Source organism: Sodiomyces alkalinus (genome assembly GCF_003711515.1).
Source record: "Sodiomyces alkalinus F11 unplaced genomic scaffold SODALscaffold_11, whole genome shotgun sequence".
Lineage (NCBI taxonomy): Eukaryota > Fungi > Ascomycota > Sordariomycetes > Glomerellales > Plectosphaerellaceae > Sodiomyces > Sodiomyces alkalinus.
The window spans coordinates 266731-283628 of record NW_021167089.1 but is presented as its reverse complement, the minus strand read 5'-3'; the positions used below and the strand labels follow the sequence as shown (position 1 = coordinate 283628).

The 16898-nt window shown below is 54.9% G+C and overlaps 5 protein-coding genes across 5 annotated transcripts in view; 4 read left to right on the top strand and 1 right to left on the bottom strand.

Annotated features, from left to right (window-relative positions):
* The window catches only part of SODALDRAFT_346294 (ankyrin), a gene marked incomplete at its 5' end in the record, with an annotated part of 4174 nt that extends 3225 nt beyond the window's left edge, over positions 1-949 (top strand). The window contains one exon of the mRNA XM_028613247.1: positions 279-949. Within this exon, the coding sequence (XP_028463133.1) occupies positions 279-944 (666 nt within the window). The 3' untranslated portion in view covers positions 945-949. The remainder of the gene's footprint in view (positions 1-278) is intronic.
* Positions 950-2839: 1890 nt separating this feature from the next.
* On the top strand, positions 2840-7578 carry SODALDRAFT_337360 (kelch repeat-containing protein; the record flags this gene model as incomplete). Its single annotated transcript, XM_028612674.1, has 4 exons — positions 2840-3100; positions 3252-3636; positions 3701-3971; positions 4062-7578. The coding sequence occupies 4 exons, from the start codon at positions 2840-2842 to the stop codon at positions 7576-7578; spliced, it is 4434 nt and encodes a 1477-aa protein (XP_028463132.1).
* A 1973-nt stretch (positions 7579-9551) lies between these two features.
* Positions 9552-11087, top strand: SODALDRAFT_61678 (DUF1711-domain-containing protein). Its single transcript, XM_028615538.1, has 2 exons — positions 9552-10324; positions 10466-11087. The coding sequence occupies exons 1-2, from the start codon at positions 9885-9887 to the stop codon at positions 10878-10880; spliced, it is 855 nt and encodes a 284-aa protein (XP_028463131.1). The 5' UTR covers positions 9552-9884; the 3' UTR covers positions 10881-11087.
* On the bottom strand, positions 11088-12064 carry SODALDRAFT_61679 (hypothetical protein). The gene has a single exon (XM_028615539.1). It carries the CDS (start codon positions 11838-11840, stop codon positions 11295-11297), a length of 546 nt encoding a protein of 181 aa, XP_028463130.1. The 5' UTR covers positions 11841-12064; the 3' UTR covers positions 11088-11294.
* A 798-nt stretch (positions 12065-12862) lies between these two features.
* Positions 12863-16472, top strand: SODALDRAFT_381499 (SPRY domain-containing protein). The gene is made up of 5 exons (XM_028615170.1): positions 12863-14207; positions 14311-14534; positions 14616-14740; positions 14905-15751; positions 15835-16472. Exons 1-5 carry the CDS (start codon positions 13336-13338, stop codon positions 15984-15986), a joined length of 2220 nt encoding a protein of 739 aa, XP_028463129.1. The 5' UTR covers positions 12863-13335; the 3' UTR covers positions 15987-16472.
* Positions 16473-16898: the final 426 nt, after the last annotated feature.

The window sequence follows — 16898 nt, the reverse complement described above, 5'->3', positions numbered from 1 at the left end:
TATAGGCCGCCTTATTAGGAGGCTATAATAAGGTTACGAAACTGCTCTTAGACGAGGGGGCGGACGTTAACGCGCAGGGCGGCTACCACGGCAACGCTCTACAGGCCGCCTCGTCAGGAGACCATAACGAGGTTGCGAAACTGCTCTTAGACGAGGGGGCGGACGTTAACGCGCAGGGCGGCCACTACAACAACGCTCTGCAGGCCGCCGCATAGGGACGCCACTACGAGGTTATGAAACTACTCTTACGCGAGGGGGCGGACGTCCCCAACGTGTAGGGCGGCAACTTCGGCAACGCTCTCCATGCCACCTCAGAGGGAGGCCACGTCGAGGCCGTGAAGCTGCTCTTGGAGAAGGGGGCGGACGTTAACATTAAGGACGACGATTATGGTCAGACACCACTATCATGGGCGGCCGAGAATGGACATGAGAAGGTAGTGAAGCTCCTCCTTGGCAGAGACGAGGTCGATGTCGACACGCAAGACAAACTCGGCCGGACGCCCCTCTCATGGACCGCTGCCAATGGACACGACGTGGTAGTGAAGATGATTCTCGATACGGGCAAAGCCAATATCGAGTCCACCGACGAATCGGGCCGCACACCAGTTTCATGGGCGACCAGAAAAGGACACGACGTGGTGGTGAAGCTGCTCCTTGACAAGAGCAACGTCGATACCGCCACGGCCGACACCAGGGTTCGGACAACCCTCTTCTTGGCTGCCGCTCAAGGACACGAAGCAGTGGTCAAGATGCTGATCGATGATAACGATGTAGATCTTGCTGCAGAGGATGCATGTGGTCTGACAGCACTGCAGCTGGCCGTCTTCAACTGTCATCAAGGCGTGGAGACGCTACTGTTGGCGAATAATGCCCCGGTTGTTCCAGACTTTTACGGTTTCCAATTCCTGTTTGCAGATATCACGGCGATGTCGGATTCATCTTGAACGCGCAGCCCGGCGCCGGATCGTCTTAGTTCAAGTACTTCAGTTAGCAATCTTATATGCTTTTAAATCTGATGTCCTCTGGACCTAATCGGTATTTTCCCGTCTAGCAGCCCACTGTCATTGATTCTAGGAATCGAAGAGCTTGGAGTCATGAGGTTTTCGCGTCCTCCGGGAGCCTCATCATTGCAGAGCGAGCTGGTGCAGAAGGTAGAGCTTGGGTCAGGGTCGTGTCCATGCGCAAGTTCATTTGAGGGAGTCGTTGAGAGATGCAATCAGCCATCGGACGCCTTCGTCGGAAGGGGCTTCTTTGCTGTCCATACCTGTCTAGCTCGAGAACCAGCACCGCCAAATAGTAGGGCGCCTCACTGTTTGCAGGAGTACGTGCTCGTGACGACCTCGACCGTCGAGAGTGGTGATCGGGAAGTCTCACCATGAGTCGGTGTTTGTCAGCAATGGACTTGCGCAGCGGCGAAGACGAGGCGCAAACCTCCCAGGGAGTTGTCCCAATCGAGGGCTGCCTTTCAAGTTACCGTTACCATAATACGGTAGGAGCATTGACTTTACGGTGAAATTTGTGCAATAGTGGCTGAGTTATGCATGCTAAGCCACTGACCCCAGCCCACGGTCGCTCAGGGTCGGCTCAGGCTAAAAGCAGCGAGGCTCCGGAACACATCCAGTTCAGATGGGGCTCGGTAAAACCCATCTCAAAGGTTCTTAGAGGGAGGCCGTTATTGAGGTGTCGACAGAGCTATTATACCATGCCACTAACAGAGTTACAGTAGCAGTAGCCTTTTATAAGATGACATCGTATGGATACAAGGTGCGGATACAGTAAGTAAGGTAATACATCATCAGCTGCACGAAGTACTTTGGAATTACTTGCCTGCCATCTGGTGGCTCCCCTGTACAAAAAGTGTACCAAAAGAGAGACAGTTCTGCTTGGGGCGACGCGTTTTGAATCTTCTTTCCATATCTCTGATTGGCTTACATTTTCCTTTTGTGGGAGATGGTCTAGCAAGTGGTGTGTACTTCGTAATCAGCATACGGATACACTGCACAGGGAAGTACCTGCCTTAGGCAATTACGAAGTTTAGTACCTGGATGTAATTAGGTTGTACCCGTACGGAGTACTGCCCTGCAGTCTGTCTGGCTAGTGCAGGTGCTCCCCCTTCTCCTTCCCACCCCTGACCATAATGGGAACAAGACCGACCATTCATGAGGAAGGCGGTCCCGACCGTGAATGAAGCCAGGAAGGGACCTGTCCGTTCAGCGCCCATTATCATTATTTTCACCCTCTGGGCAGAATTCGGACACGGGCCCTTCCCCTTTTCATTTTGGACATCAAACCCTCGTCATTAACAATTTTTTTTCTTCTTCTTTATAGCTGTCGCACAGAGCCAAGCGACCAGAACATCCCCGCCGGGACTCTGGATTCTTCTCGTTCCCCAGCCCCCGTAATCCCCCTTTTGCTGGGACTGCTGGGATCGGCATTCTTTTCCTACCAACCCCCTCTCCGCAAAACCGGGAGAAAAGAGAAAAGGAATACAGAAGAAAAGAGAAACAAAAAGCGAAACTCGGTCAAACACCACAGGCGACAGCACAAGATTCCGCCAATGCCAACCCCAGCCATTTCCAGGCTCGAGCCCCAACTCCCTGCGTCTTTCCAGCCCCAAACGCTGTCCGCTATCCTTTCCGTATCCGAATTTCGATCCGACCTCCCAACTAATCTGAACGAGCCCAACGAGCAGCGCACATCCCGCCAGACTGTCGCTTCCCCTAGCCTCTACCGTCGACGTGGACCTCCTTCATCAAGAACCGAACACAGAGTGGTGATTCCATCGATTCGACGGCCACACGTATTGTCGTCTCTTACTGTCACCTAAGGACTAGCCGTCATGGCTTTCCTGTTCAAGTCGAAGAAAAATCAGGACCGCGCCTTGGCGAGTCGCGATGGTAATTCGGGCTCGCAAGGCTCGATTCAAAGCGCCAGCGCCAGGGTAGCAAAGGAGGAGAAAACTGCACAACACCGAGCCACGCCCACAGGCAGCCTCAGTTCTTTCGGCGACGACGCCAACCATGGCAGCCCTGACCAGCCATACGGCCGTCAGCGCGGTCCCAGCGTGGATCAAGCTCCAAGCGCACCGAGTGACCTACCTGTGAGTTTTGTCCTCTCAACTGCTTCTCTGTTCTGGCTTCTACATACCTATTGGACCACAATGACATCGCGATCCACGCCTCGGCACGGTCGTCGGTAAACTTATTTTTCTCTTCTTCTTTTCTTTTCTAATCATGGTCATGTCTTTCTAGTTTCGCAATGGCGTCGCACAACAACCACCCTCGAATCCGAATGCCGCCCTGTACCCTTGGTCTCAACGGCGCCTCAACTATACCTCGTCACACCCGAGCCCGTTTCCACGGTATGGTGCCGCAGTAAATTCCATCTCATCTAAAGAGGGCGACATCTATGTCATGGGCGGCCTGATCAACAGTGCCACCGTGAAGGGCGACCTGTGGATGATTGAAGCCGGTCAGAACATGACCTGCTATCCTCTCCCCACCACGGCCGAGGGTCCAGGTCCCAGAGTCGGTCATGCCGGCCTTCTCGTCGGCAACGCTTTTATTGTCTACGGAGGAGATACCAAGGTAGAAGATTCGGACCTTCTGGATGAGACCCTATACCTCCTAAACACATGTAAGCTGCGACCGCTTTTCCGCCTCGTCCGACCTTCGCCAGACGCGGGCTAACCACCTCTCAGCTACCCGCCAGTGGTCCAGAGCCCTACCGCCAGGGCCACGGCCGTCGGGTCGCTACGGCCATACCTTGAACATTCTGGGCTCCAAGATTTTCATCTTTGGCGGCCAGGTGGAGGGCTACTTCATGAACGATCTTGCGGCTTTTGACCTGAATAAGCTCCAGTTGCCCAATAACCGCTGGGAAATGCTCATTGAAAACACCGAGAGCACGGACCGTGTCCCTCCGGCGCGTACGAACCACTCCGTCATCACGTTCAACGAGAAGATGTATTTGTACGTGCTGCCCTCTTTACTCTGCTTGCTTACCATGGTAGCCCGCCGCATATCTGAGGCGGCTAGAGACGAAGACTGATTGTCCTGCAGATTTGGCGGAACGAATGGCTTCCAATGGTTTAATGATGTCTGGTGCTATGACCCCATACCGAACGAGTGGACGCAACTGGACTGCATAGGATACATTCCCGTCCCGCGTGAAGGCCACACAGCTGCCCTTGTTGACGATGTCATGTACGTATTCGGCGGCCGGACTGAGGAAGGCGCCGATCTGGGCGATCTCGCCGCTTTTCGGATCACTTCCAGGCGATGGTACACCTTCCAGAACATGGGCCCTTCCCCGTCACCGCGATCAGGCCACAGCATGACCACCGTAGGGAAGCAAATCGTGGTTGTGGGAGGGGAGCCCAGCACGGCTCCCATCAGTGCCGGAGATCTAGGCATCATCTACGTGCTAGATACGACAAAGATTCGGTACCCCAACGACTCCCAGGCCCAGCAGAATTCACGAGGACTCCCGCAACCCAGGCGCCCAAGTACCGCTACCGAACAGAACCCTGTGCGGACCGCACTGTCGCGAGATGGGTCACAGGACTCGAGGGGACCCACCACCGGCGGTCCTCGAGATGCGGGTAGGGTGAACAGCCCGCCAAACGGATATCGCGGTGATCCCATCGGGTCGGACATCAATGCAGTTTCTATCGCTGGCGCGCAGTCCAGGCTTCCCAGGACCTCCGCGTCCTCGCCCGCCGGCCCGCCTCCTCAAGGTCCGACTCCTGCAAAACCCCAGACATCGAGCGGCGGTCGCATCCGTGGCGCGTCGACGGAGCGTGATATTCTGGGTGGCGGGTCCATCCAAGTCAATTCGATGCAGTCTCCCACTATCAGGGCGGCCCCCAACGAAGATGAGTCTCCCATTATTAATGGGCATCGGACCCCTCCGCAGCAGCAGGGCGCCCCCAAACCCGAGGCGAACCCCGCAGAACAGCCGAAAACCAGATCTCGACAAGCTGGTCGCTCACAGGAATCCGTCGACAGCACCACCGAGTCCAGCATGAGATCGATTCAACAACACAGACCGGCATCCCCTCCGACGACGGCGCGGCAACCTAGCAATTTACTGTCTCGGAGATCCTCTGGCCGAAACTCCCAGACGGTCGCCCTCCTCAAGGAACTCGATTCAGCACGGAACCGCAACGCTTGGTACGCGTCAGAACTCGAACTTGCGCGGAAGGCCGGCTACGCGCCCAACGCGAGCCTGAGTCCACTGGAAGGTCGTGCTACGGAGACGTTCGACGACGAAGACAAGCCACTGATCGAAGCCCTCTTGGCCATGCGCACGGAGCTTGCCAACGTCCAGAGCGCGGTGGATAAGCAGGCCATCCTCGCGGCGAAGCAGATTGCCGAAGCCGAGAAACAAAGGGATGCCGCGATCCAGGAAGCCATCTACGCCAAGGCGAAACTGGCCGCCCAGGTCGGGGGAGGGAGCGCCGCCAGCACGCCGCAGCAGGACTTCGGCGACCGAGACAACGCCGACGACCGGTCGGTGGAGATCAGCAAGAAGCTGGCCACGGCTCTTCACCACCAGAAGATGTTGGAATCGCAGCTAGAGACGACCAGGATGGAGCTCGAAGCCGAGAGACGCGCGCGGCAACTCGCTGACGACACGGCCAACGCGTCGCAGAAGCGTATGACCGAGCTGGAATCGTACAAAACCACCACGTCCCCTGAGCTAGAGCGGCTGAAGGCCGAGTTACACATGGTGCAACGGGAGGCACGGGAACAGTCCGTGCTGCACGCGGAAGCCATGGGGGCCATGGAGCTTTTGCGCGTCGAAAAGGACGAATGGCAGGCCAAGTACGAAGAGTCAGTGGGAAATTCGCAGGAGCGAGACCAGACTTTCGATTCTCTGAAGGAGGCCGTGGGGGCATCGGCCGAGATGAAGATGCTTCTCGAAGACAAGCTGGACGAGGAACGAGCGCAGCGAGAGAAGGTCGAAGACAAACTCAGCAAGCTGAAGGCAGAACACGAGGCACGCACTGCCGAACTCGTCGCCACCACGCGGCGGCTGCGAGACGCCGAGGAAATGGCCGAAAAACATGCCAACGAAGCACGAACACACCGGCAAGCCGTCCTGGCGGGCTTCGACAAGCTTTCGGCTCGGAACGTTGGCGGGCCCAGCAAGGCAGAGTCGGAGCGCTTGGAAGCTCTCCAGAAGCAGTTGGAGACGGCCAATGATCTGGTCAAGAAGTACCAACAAGAAGCAGACGTGGCAGCGGACAAGCTTCGCACGGCGGAGGAGCGGATCGCAGGATTGGAGGTCTACCAAGAACAATCCAGCCGTGAAGGCGTGGCAATCCGACGTCAGCTCCAGGCGGCCCTCAGGGATACGCAGAGTCTGCAAGGGGCCAACGCGGACCTCAAGAACCAACTGCAGAACCAGCAGCTGGAGACGAACGCCGTCGTGGTGCAGCACAACACTCTCAAGGACATTCTCGCCGAGCGCGGTATCAGTCCTACGAACATGAGCCGGAACCGCAGCGTGAGCAGCCCGCGCACGGCGTCGCCGGAGCAGGCTCGCATTCGTGAGTTGGAGGAGCAGCTCGAGAAGGCGGCGGCTGCGCAAGAGGAAGCCGAGCAACGCAACATGGCCCAACTGGAAGCCACCGAAGCGGCATACCGAGACAAGCTGACGCAGCTGGAGAACGATTACCAGTCGGCCGTCCACTATGTCAAAGGGACCGAGAAGATGCTGAAGCAGCTCAAGGAGCAGCTCGCTCGCTACAAGGCGGAGAATGCAGAGCTGAGGTCGGAGATGGACGAGTTGGAAGAGCAGCGCGGACAGTCGGCGGCGGCGCTGGATTGGGAGAAGGAACGCGAGGTGCTGCAGAGAAGGGTGGACAGCCTGCAAGAGGAAATCCGGGCGTCCGGAGCGCAACTGGAGGAACGGTTGCGAGCTGTGCAGGAAGAGCTAGAGGAGGTCCGACGGGAACGTGACACGGCCCTGAAGACGACCGAAGAGGTGGCGGAGACGCTGTCGTCCAGCCGGCGGGACCTGGAGCAGCTTCAGCAGGCAAACTCGCTCCTGGAGCAGCGGGCGCAGGACGCCGAACAGAAGGTCTCGATGCTCCTCGACCAGGTAGAGAGCTCGGTGGACAACTACCGTCGGCGGAGCCGGCAAGTACCCAGCGTGAGCTCAGAGCTAACGGCGCCTGGCGGCGGGGCCGGGGCCGGGGCCGGGTCCGCGAATGGCGTCGGGCTGGGCCGGGGCCACAACCGGCAAGAGAGCTCGGACGTGGAGAGCGCATACGGCGGCGGCGGGGGCACGGACCCGACGGAGGCGCGCAACAGCGCGGCGTTGGACAACCTCGCGACGGAACTCGAGACACTCCGGACGCACTGGGAGGCTACGAATAAGAATTATCGACTGAGCAACACGTTCGACTTTGACATTGCGGCCACGCCGACCCGAAGGGACGGCGAGAACGGGCCGGGGCTGAGCGAGAGTCTGGCGGACTGGCGGAAGAGGCTCGAGGTGGAGGAACAGACGGGCGATGGCGGCGATGCGTCCCAGAGCAAGGCTAAGGGCCGAGTCGAGCGGCCCTAGTCAGGCCTGCTGATGCTACGGCGGATGAATTCGCATTTTCCTTCCTGACGAACGCAAGACATACCATACCCTTTACATTTTCTGGCCGCCGTCGACTTGCTTCTTCTTTTGTACTTTTTTACTTTACTTTTTTTTTTTTACTTTTTTTCTTTTTCTCCCTCTTAATCACCTCTCTCTGTTTTCTTTTTCGGTAAAGAGGCCTGAGAGTCGGCCTCTCTTGTCCTCTCATCTCTGTACATGGGGAAGCAGATCCTACCACTTTGCCCTCTCCCCGTGGCGGAATGGAGTTTGGATCTGTTTCCAGGCTAGGCTACATGATTGACCTTGTTTGCATGGGCCATGAAGAATTCCGGTGGCTTTTCTATATCTGCTTTTTCACATCAAAGCCGTCTCGCAATGATACTACGCACCCAGCCACGACAGAAAATGCGCACACTCGCTCGTTTTAATACGTCTTGTTCTCTCTTGCTCTCTCTGTATCTTTAACGCATTTGTTGTTTCTACTGCTGTTCTTGTTGAGATATCTTGAGGTGCATTTGCGGCAACTGTGAGGCAGCTAAGGTAGATGATCTAAGGCCGTATGGCATTGTTCCTGGTGCTGTCGCGTCTATTGTCGGCCGTTAAGAAACATCGATTCCCAGCCCCAGCCATATCGAGATGCTGCAGAATCATCAGCAGGGTAGAGAGACGACAAACTCGGATTTAGTCAGAGGAAACTGACCGGGACATGTCGAGGTTGGTCACGTCACGGTTGAACAGAACAGTTGAATCCTGTTGGCCGGGCCGGCCCGGGACGAACAATGTGGGAAGTCCAAGCTGATTCTGAGGGACCGAGCTTGGCCACTCTGATAAGCGGCCCATCATCGGATAACGGATTGAATACGTGATACCTGACGGAGTGCCATTCCTACGAGGCACGGGAATAGCCTCGAATCAAGGAATGGATAAGCTCCTCCGAAAGAGGTGTGGTGTGGATCGGCGGATTGAGCCGTCCTTATGTACTCCATCCTCGGAGCTGCGTGATCTGCGTGATCTGTGCTGTTGGCGGATAAAGGGAAATGAGACAAGAAATCGACAAGTCTCATGAGCATCGCACGGGATCCAAGGGATGTGGGATTTCTCTTATTTTATTTTCTTGTTTTATTTTTGGGACCCCCCTTTTTGAGGAAATCCTTTGTAGTACTTCGGAAGAAAGGCTGGTTCTCCGGATTAAGTTTTCGGTTTGCAGACCTCGTGTACCTTACGGAGTATTCATTACTCGATACAAAGTTACCGGGTACTTTGTACCCCGTACCTGCTGCGATTTGGGCCGCCGATCTCGTCATCAAAGTTCCCCTGAGCTCCTGGGGTCAGCTGGCTAGGGCGGGCAAATGTGGGAAAGTTGGGTTCCCGACACGCTATTGGCAGCTGCCACATCTCCACATTGAACTGGAGTTCTTCCGTTTTCGGTAAAGTGCTTTTTTCTGACTAAGTTATAGGAGCTTCATTCTATGGACCCCCCAGCTGTACCCACGACCACGGACCACGTTCGTCCCGCCCTGTCCCCATCCACCAGTGCCAGCAGTGCGCGAGAAAAGCGAACGAGGTCAATTCCTCGAGCCAGAGCCCAGCCCAGCATGAGAAGTCTACCACCGCTCATTGTCACGCCGCCCGGCGGCGCTCATTCAAAAATGAGACGCCAAACCTACCATATGGGTTCCCCCATAAAATGAAAATTTCTCCCTTCACACCCCCATCCATCCCATTCATCAAGCTTCCATCATCACTTTCTTGATCACCCACACCCGCAACCACCATCACCATCGCGTCTCCATCACCCGTCACCCGTCACCCCGTCAGCCTAAGGCCCTAACACCCACACTGCCCCTACTGTACTATACTGGGCAGCCACATCCGGCCCGGCTTGTTTTGTGTGCTGCTCAAGGGTCTGTAGGTTCCCGCCAGCAGCAGCAAGACAAGAAGAACACCACCAGATCACCACCTACTAAAAAAAAACACACACATCATCACCAAGTGTCATTGGATGACTCGTCCAACCGCCACTCCTATTGAGCAAAGCCTAGGGCGGTGACAAAGCCAATTTTCTTGCTGGGCACAATCTCGGTGTACCCACTGCCCAGTTGCCTGGGCTCATCCAACACATTACTCCTTTCAAGCCACAACAACTTTCCTCTGACGGTCGCCGTCCTGCTTTCCACGTCCCCTACAAAACTAATCGGGGTCCCCCGTCTTCCCACGCTTCTTCGACCTTCCCACCACCGCGCCGACTGAGGGGGAAAAGAAAAGAACATATCCACATCATCACCATGGCACCATCCAATAAGGAGTCTGTCACCCGACGAAAGTCCGGCAAGGGCCTCATTGTTACCTTGCACGTCTCTCCCCAGAAACTAAAGGATATCATCGAACCTCTACCCGTCAAGGAATCGCCTCCAGCCGCAAGCACGCCCGAAATACCTGAGAAGGAAGATGTCAAGGAACCCGTCAACGGGTCGACTGACTCTCCCACTCCTTCGACAACCATTCCTGCGCCTGGAGCATCGAACGGCGAGAATGCTTCCGACTCGAACCCTGCCACGCCTGCCGTCAACGGAGAGGGGACACCGGCCCCTGGCACCATGGGTCCTCCTACCGATGGGCCCAAGAAGAAGGGTACAAAGCGTTCTGCTGCCGCGGCCAACGGTGTCGGATCTGACGGCCAAGCAAAGTCTCGGGGCAAACCCGGGCCCAAGAAGAAGGCAAGACTGTAAGTGCCGACGACCTTTTTTTTTTTTTTGTTTCTTTTTTTTTTCTTCTTCTTCTTTGTTCTTATGCTCTCTTGTCAACGCCTTCCCCTTTCTTCTCCTTTCCTTTTCCCTTCCTCTTTGCTAACACAAGACTTGTACAGTGACGATGAATTGAACGGCAGCGGAAGGGGAGCTGGGCTACACAAGCTCGGTCCCAAGGCGAATCAGGGCGCTATCAACGCCGGACTCCGCGCTCTCGACCGGTCCGGCAAGCCCTGTCGGAAGTGGTCGAGGGGCGGCTTCCAGGTAAAGAGCTTCACGGGCGTCGTCTGGGAAATCCATCGCTGGACCGCACCGCCTAAACCTGCGCCCGAGCCCGTCGCCGAGGGCTCGGTCGCCGCTTCGGCCGACAGCAGCGCCAAGGAGAATAAAGAGATCAAGAGCGACGAGGTCAACAGCCCCGTGCCGGCGGACAGTGCCGCTGACAGTTCGGCCGATGCCGAGATGCGCAATGGCGGTCTTGAAAACGGTATCGATGCCAGCTCTCCGGCCCCCGTGCCCATCTCGGCGGCATGAGCGCGTTTGTCGGTAGTTACGGTCTACTTGACGCGCACATATCTTGCATTTTTTCTGCCCTTCACGACATCACTGATCGTGGGCATGTACTACACCATTGAATCTGGAGCTCCGCCTCTGCAAGCAGGCAACCCGGCTGGGGTTTTTTTTTTCCCGCACGTGTTATACACGCACATTCACATGACAGACTACTTGCCGGCGGATTCCTCCGGTCCTTTTCTTCCTTTTCTTCCCCTTTTCCCTCCTCTTTACCCTCTTGCCCGACAGAATCTTGAGAAATTCATGAGCGATAAGAGGAGCATTGACACTGGCTGGCGTTTGGGAACATTAGAGACGTTACTGGTATTATCAATTATTACTGAGAAAGGCGACGGACGGCGTTTGGTGGGAGGGGTGTATTATAGGGTCGATTATTTATACGCATGGTGGCGACTTGGTCGGGCTGAATGGATCTGACACTTGATATGCCTCTGAGCGGACAGAATCTTGGTGTATATTATGTATATTATGTATATTATTATTATCAGTATTGCTAACTTTTTTGGCACTGAATTCTCGTGGCTCAGGGCTTCCCACTGCGAGCGAGCGAGCGAATCCGAACCTGGCTTTACTGACATGCCATCTCGATCCCATGCGAAGGTGAAGGTGGCGGGGGACAAGACTTCTGCGGGCATTATAATTAGGGCTTCCCGATTGCGACTGCAAACACTGTGGCCCCAATAACAAAATTCCGAGACTCCCGGACCCCCAACGTAACCAGCGTAACAACAGGATTTCTGAGACTTTTCGACTCGGCTCCTGACTCGGTTCGAGGCGTTCCAGCCCCGTCGTCACTTTTTTTTGTTTGGCTCCATGGTCCCAACCTTGTACTCTGTAATCGGACAAAGAGCGCATTTGACTACTATGTCCGCTTTGAAGTGATTCCGTGTTCGCGTTTGATTCCGTGTCTTGCTCAATCATCACTTGCCGCTACGAAGTAAAATAAAATACGGCTAAGATTTTTTCATTTGTTTTTGCCAAAATTTCAAATGGCAGGGTTACCTAGGCCCAGCCCAGTTTGATCATCATCTCGAAGGCGTCTCTTATGCCCATGGCTACCTATGCATCAAGCATTCCTCCTTGTCCTTCTTCCACAAGCTAGGCTCACAGGTATGATTTGCCCGTATAAACGACAGGAAATCGGAAATCACCCACCTCGGAGGAGTTGAGACATTTGGCGGATTCGAACCCATCGGACAACGGGAATACCAAGAGTCCATCCAGTCCATGAGGGGTTTTCTAAATGGAATGCTCCCTCGTCAAGGTGTGTGTGGCTTCATGCGTTTCGTCGGATTGGTAATGATCGCCTAGACGCCCCTATGCGTCGCTGCCTTGCCAGCCAGACTTGTCCATGTCATAACCCTATTATCACCATTTGTACTGGATGGAGTAAGGACGAGGTTGGTGTCGGACGTGAAACTTAGATAAGCATGGAGACCTCTCACATGGGGTCAATTTCGGATAACACTCGAAGCCGCCATATATTGGTATTTCTGTTAACAGGGACTTACGAAGTACGAGTACTTCGTAGTGTTTGTGGGTATGGCGTACAACGTAATTACCGAGTTGTACGTAACGTACCTACCTACAGACTACCTTACGCTTATATGGAATAAGGTGAGGGGCGGGTTATTGAGGAGTCCAACGTTCCGTGTTACTCGGTGTCTACCTACTGTTAACTCCGATTAGCGCCTCGTTACGGTGAGGTTTGTGAGGTTTGTGAAGTTCGCCTCCCTGCCTTATTGGTTAAAATAGTACGTACTCGTACTGAGTACGGGATACCTAGGGTACCTAGAGGTAGTACCTACCTTACCTAGGTAGGTACCTATGTATGGAGCAGTCACTCCAGGGTGCCCCGTGATGGACCCACCCACTAGGTATTATCAAGCGGAGTCGAGCTGGAAGTGCATGACGGAGATACCATCAACGGTTCTTGCTGTGGTCTTAGGTACCTCTGCTTTGCAAAGCAACAACGCCCTCTCCCGACCTTCTCCACCAACAGATAGCGACGCCTTCGTTCCAGGTTCAGATCACTTCCGAAGCTGTGACCTCGCCTCAGGAAGCTCCTCCAACAACGTGTCTCTTGCCTCTCGAGCCTCAAAACGCACTTCTTTCCGCACAAAAGTACAAACGACCCGACCCAGACACGAGTTGCCCTTTGCAGTATCATCTTGTATCATCTTGAACTTGGGCACTCCCATCCCCACCGTCTACCAAGCAACGATCTTACGCCGACGGGTGCTTCGCCTTGTCTCCTGAGATAAGCACCTCCTCCAAACCTCTTTTCCCGTCAAACAAGTGCGCGTATCATCTTTGACGGGAAGCTATACATATCGCCCCCCTGCTACAGTAAAGCCTCGGTACCTAGGCTACTTGGCCTAGGGACATCATTCTACCCTCCCGACAATCCCTCATCATGACGAGCCCGTACCAGTCTGGCTCCCAGGGCTTCCCTGGATCGGCCCCCTCTGCTTCGAACTCCGGGTCCGCCTCTCAACGCCGTTTTCCCTACGCCTCAGTGGCCTCGGGGGCAGCTCCCGGCTCGACACCTCCATACCTCACACATCCAGGGCGCACCTCCGTCATCTCCCAACTTCTGAACAGGCCCGAAGACACCGACATCTACTCTCCCTCGACCCCGTTCCAGAACGCGAGCAGAAATCATAATCCCAGGACCGGCTCGGAGGAGGATGAGAAGGGCACAAGCTCATTCCTTGCTGTCAACCCATCTTGGGCGCGGGATTTGCAGCTCGCCTCCTTCTCGAAAGCCTTCGACGTCTTCACAAACAGGGCCGTGCTGGATGGGGACATGCTTGATACCACCACGACTGGGTTCTTTATCCCGTCCTATCTCCAAGGATCCACCTTCATGGAACGTCTGATAGATGCCTACAAAGCTAAAATGCGTACCAAGAGGGAAACACGCGGTGCCCAGGGACGCAGCGGAGGCGGACGCGGTGGCGGTGGCAACCTCTCCAAAAACGCAAGTAGCGCCAGCCTGCATAACATGGCGGTGGCACACCGAGGATTATCGTATGACGTTGTCGAAAAGCCGCCGCCGAGCGACCAAGACGAGTTCGTCTCCCCTCTGCCCAGCAAATTGAACAAGGACGACAAGTACGGGGCCCTCGAGTTGTCGCCGGACGGCATGGAAGTGAAGTTACTGGGCACCAAGGGCCAGCCCGAGCGGGATCGCGAGGCATTCGCCATCCGCGCCGACAATTACATGCCTCCACAATGTGGTTTGTACTACTTCGAGGTCACCATACTAGCAGGGAAGAGAGACGAGTGAGTCGGCCCCAAATCAAAAAAAAAAATCGGATTCATAGCACGCGCGTGGAATTTTTGGATCTGACCCTTTTGTTTTTTGTTCCTTTTTTTGGCCCCATAGCACCCTTATCGGAATTGGCTTCTCGGGCAAGTCCGTCGCTCTATCTCGGCCCCCAGGCTGGGAGCCAGACTCGTACGGCTATCATGGAGACGATGGTAACTGCCATGCCGCCCATAACGGGGGCAGGACCTACGGGCCTTCGTTTACAGCTCAGGATGTCATTGGCTGTGGCGTCAATTTCCGCACGGGGTGTGGCTTCTTTACGAAGAATGGAGTTCTGCTCGGTGAGTTAAACGATGCCGCCACTGCAGCAGTGCCTTTGGGACTGTCGTCGTCCTACTTACACACACATACACCACAACTAGGGACTGCCTTCAAGGATATCAAGGGAAAATATTACCCAACTATCAGCCTCAAGAAAGTCGGAGAACACGTTCGCGTAAACTTTGGTCAGGAACCATTCGTCTACGATATCGACTCCACGATGGCTGTAAGTATGCCCTCTTGGTGCTTTGCATTTTCAGAAAGAAGAGGAAGAGAAGAGAAGAGAAGAAACGAAGAAACGAAGAGGAGACCTCGCCCTTTCTTCCTCCTTCTTCTTTACCCCTTCCTCTCCCCGTTTCAAGGTCGTTGGCTAATCGCTTGAGCCTACAGACAGAAAAGGAGACCATCCTCACGCAGATTGAAGATGCAGATGTCTCCAGCTTGACATCTCCTGCTATGAACGAAACCAACTTCATCCAGGCACTTGTTCTGCAGTTCCTGCAACACGATGGATATGTCGAGACGGCTAGGGCATTTGCCGAAGAGATCCACGAGGAGAAAAAGGCTCTCAATCCTGACCCCAATGCACCCATCGAAGACATCCCCGTCAGAGATGATGAGCATGCCTCAAAGCGACAGCGTGCGTGCCTACCTACCTACGGCTCGATCGAGCCCACTTTTGAAGCATCGTTTGCTGACTGCCTCGCAGAAATACGCAAGGCTGTATTAGAAGGCGATATTGACAGGGCCCTCAAGCAGACTAACGCCTTCTATCCCGGCGTTCTGAAGGACAACGAGCAGGTTTATTTCCGGCTACGCTGCCGGAAATTTGTCGAAATGGTCCGAACGGCCGCTGAGATCAGGTCCGCAATGGAGACAAAAAAATACAATGGCATTGGGAAACACAATGGACATGTCGACCACGGACTCGGTGGCCAGGAAATGGACGTCGATATGAATGGCACCGAGAATGGGGGCTTCGACAGAATGGAGACGGAAGCTTCTGTTGCGGACACGCGTCGGGCACTCGAAGACCTGGAGCTAGCAACGTTACAGTACGGCCAGGCATTGCGAGCCGAGTTCGCGACTGACCCACGACGAGAGGTTGCTAAAGCACTGGGCGATATTTATGCCCTCCTTGCCTACGAAAACCCCCTGCAGGAGAGGGAGCTCGCTCATCTGCTGGATAAGAAAGGCCGGGCGGCCGTGGCGGAGGAACTCAACTCGGCTATACTCCGTGAGTTCTCCCTGTCCCCCAACTTGCCCCCCAGAGGCCCAAATTTTTGCGGGCTGCGAAACTAACAAAACGCTTTGTGATAGTTTCCTTGGGCCAGTCCTCGCGAGCCGCGATCGAGGAGTTGTACGCCCAGACCAGCTTGCTTCTGGAGGATCTCCGAGAGGGCGGCGGCGCCGGATCCTTTATATCGGTGCGAGAAGTGACCGATGCGATCCCGCCGACGCAGAACTTATAACGGGCGCCTCTCGGCCATGCCTACCCATGCATTCGCCCTTCTTTTTCAGTATGTATTCGCCGACTTATACTGAATGCAATTGCTATTGCATTCGCTCTGGTGGTGGGGCGCGTCGGCAGCTCGACTGCGCTCAGCTGGCGTGTTGATAGGGCGTACGGGAGGCATACCTTGGGGAGTTCCTAGTCGGTGTGGGTAGGTAGTATGGTGCGACACATGGGCATTCATTAAGTTCTGGTCATTTTGAGAAAGAAGCCTTTATCGAGCATTGGATTGGGGGCCGCAGTTCTTCTCGTTTCTTCCTTCATTGGTTTGGGTCGACATGACGACTTGGCGACAGACAGGGTTGGTAATGAATGGACTGGACTGCAAGGACGAGTATGGTCTTGCTTGCGTGGAAGTCGGGGCATCAATGCGTTGACCGGATGCTCCGCTACTTGAGGTTTGGCGGGCGGTTGTACCGTCACATAGGGAATAGGTTGATAGAGGTTCAGAGCAGTATGATTCAATATTATTCCCCCCCCCCCAACATGTGACCGACCCCCTAGGTCATGGGCATTGGAAATCGAGCCTGTCTAATGTCCCTCCCCTTCCTAATACTTCGTAGGACCCACGAGAGCAGCAGATTGCTGGGGGCTTATGTCTTCCGTGCGAACGCTGGGCGACACTTGGAGAGCATGTTAGATATCAAAGTCGACTAAAGAAAGGAGAGGGGAAAAAATAGAGTCAATTTCGCACTGAAACAGCCACTAGTTTGTCTAGCCAACAAGAATCCTATTTTGCCCGAGATTTTAGCTAGGTATTATGGGCCATATATATACAAGGATGATGCGATGCGTAGCAGAACACTATTGCACAACGCTTCCACTGGCGGATACATGGTGTTTCCCCTTTGCGCGCCATGTCTTGATGTTT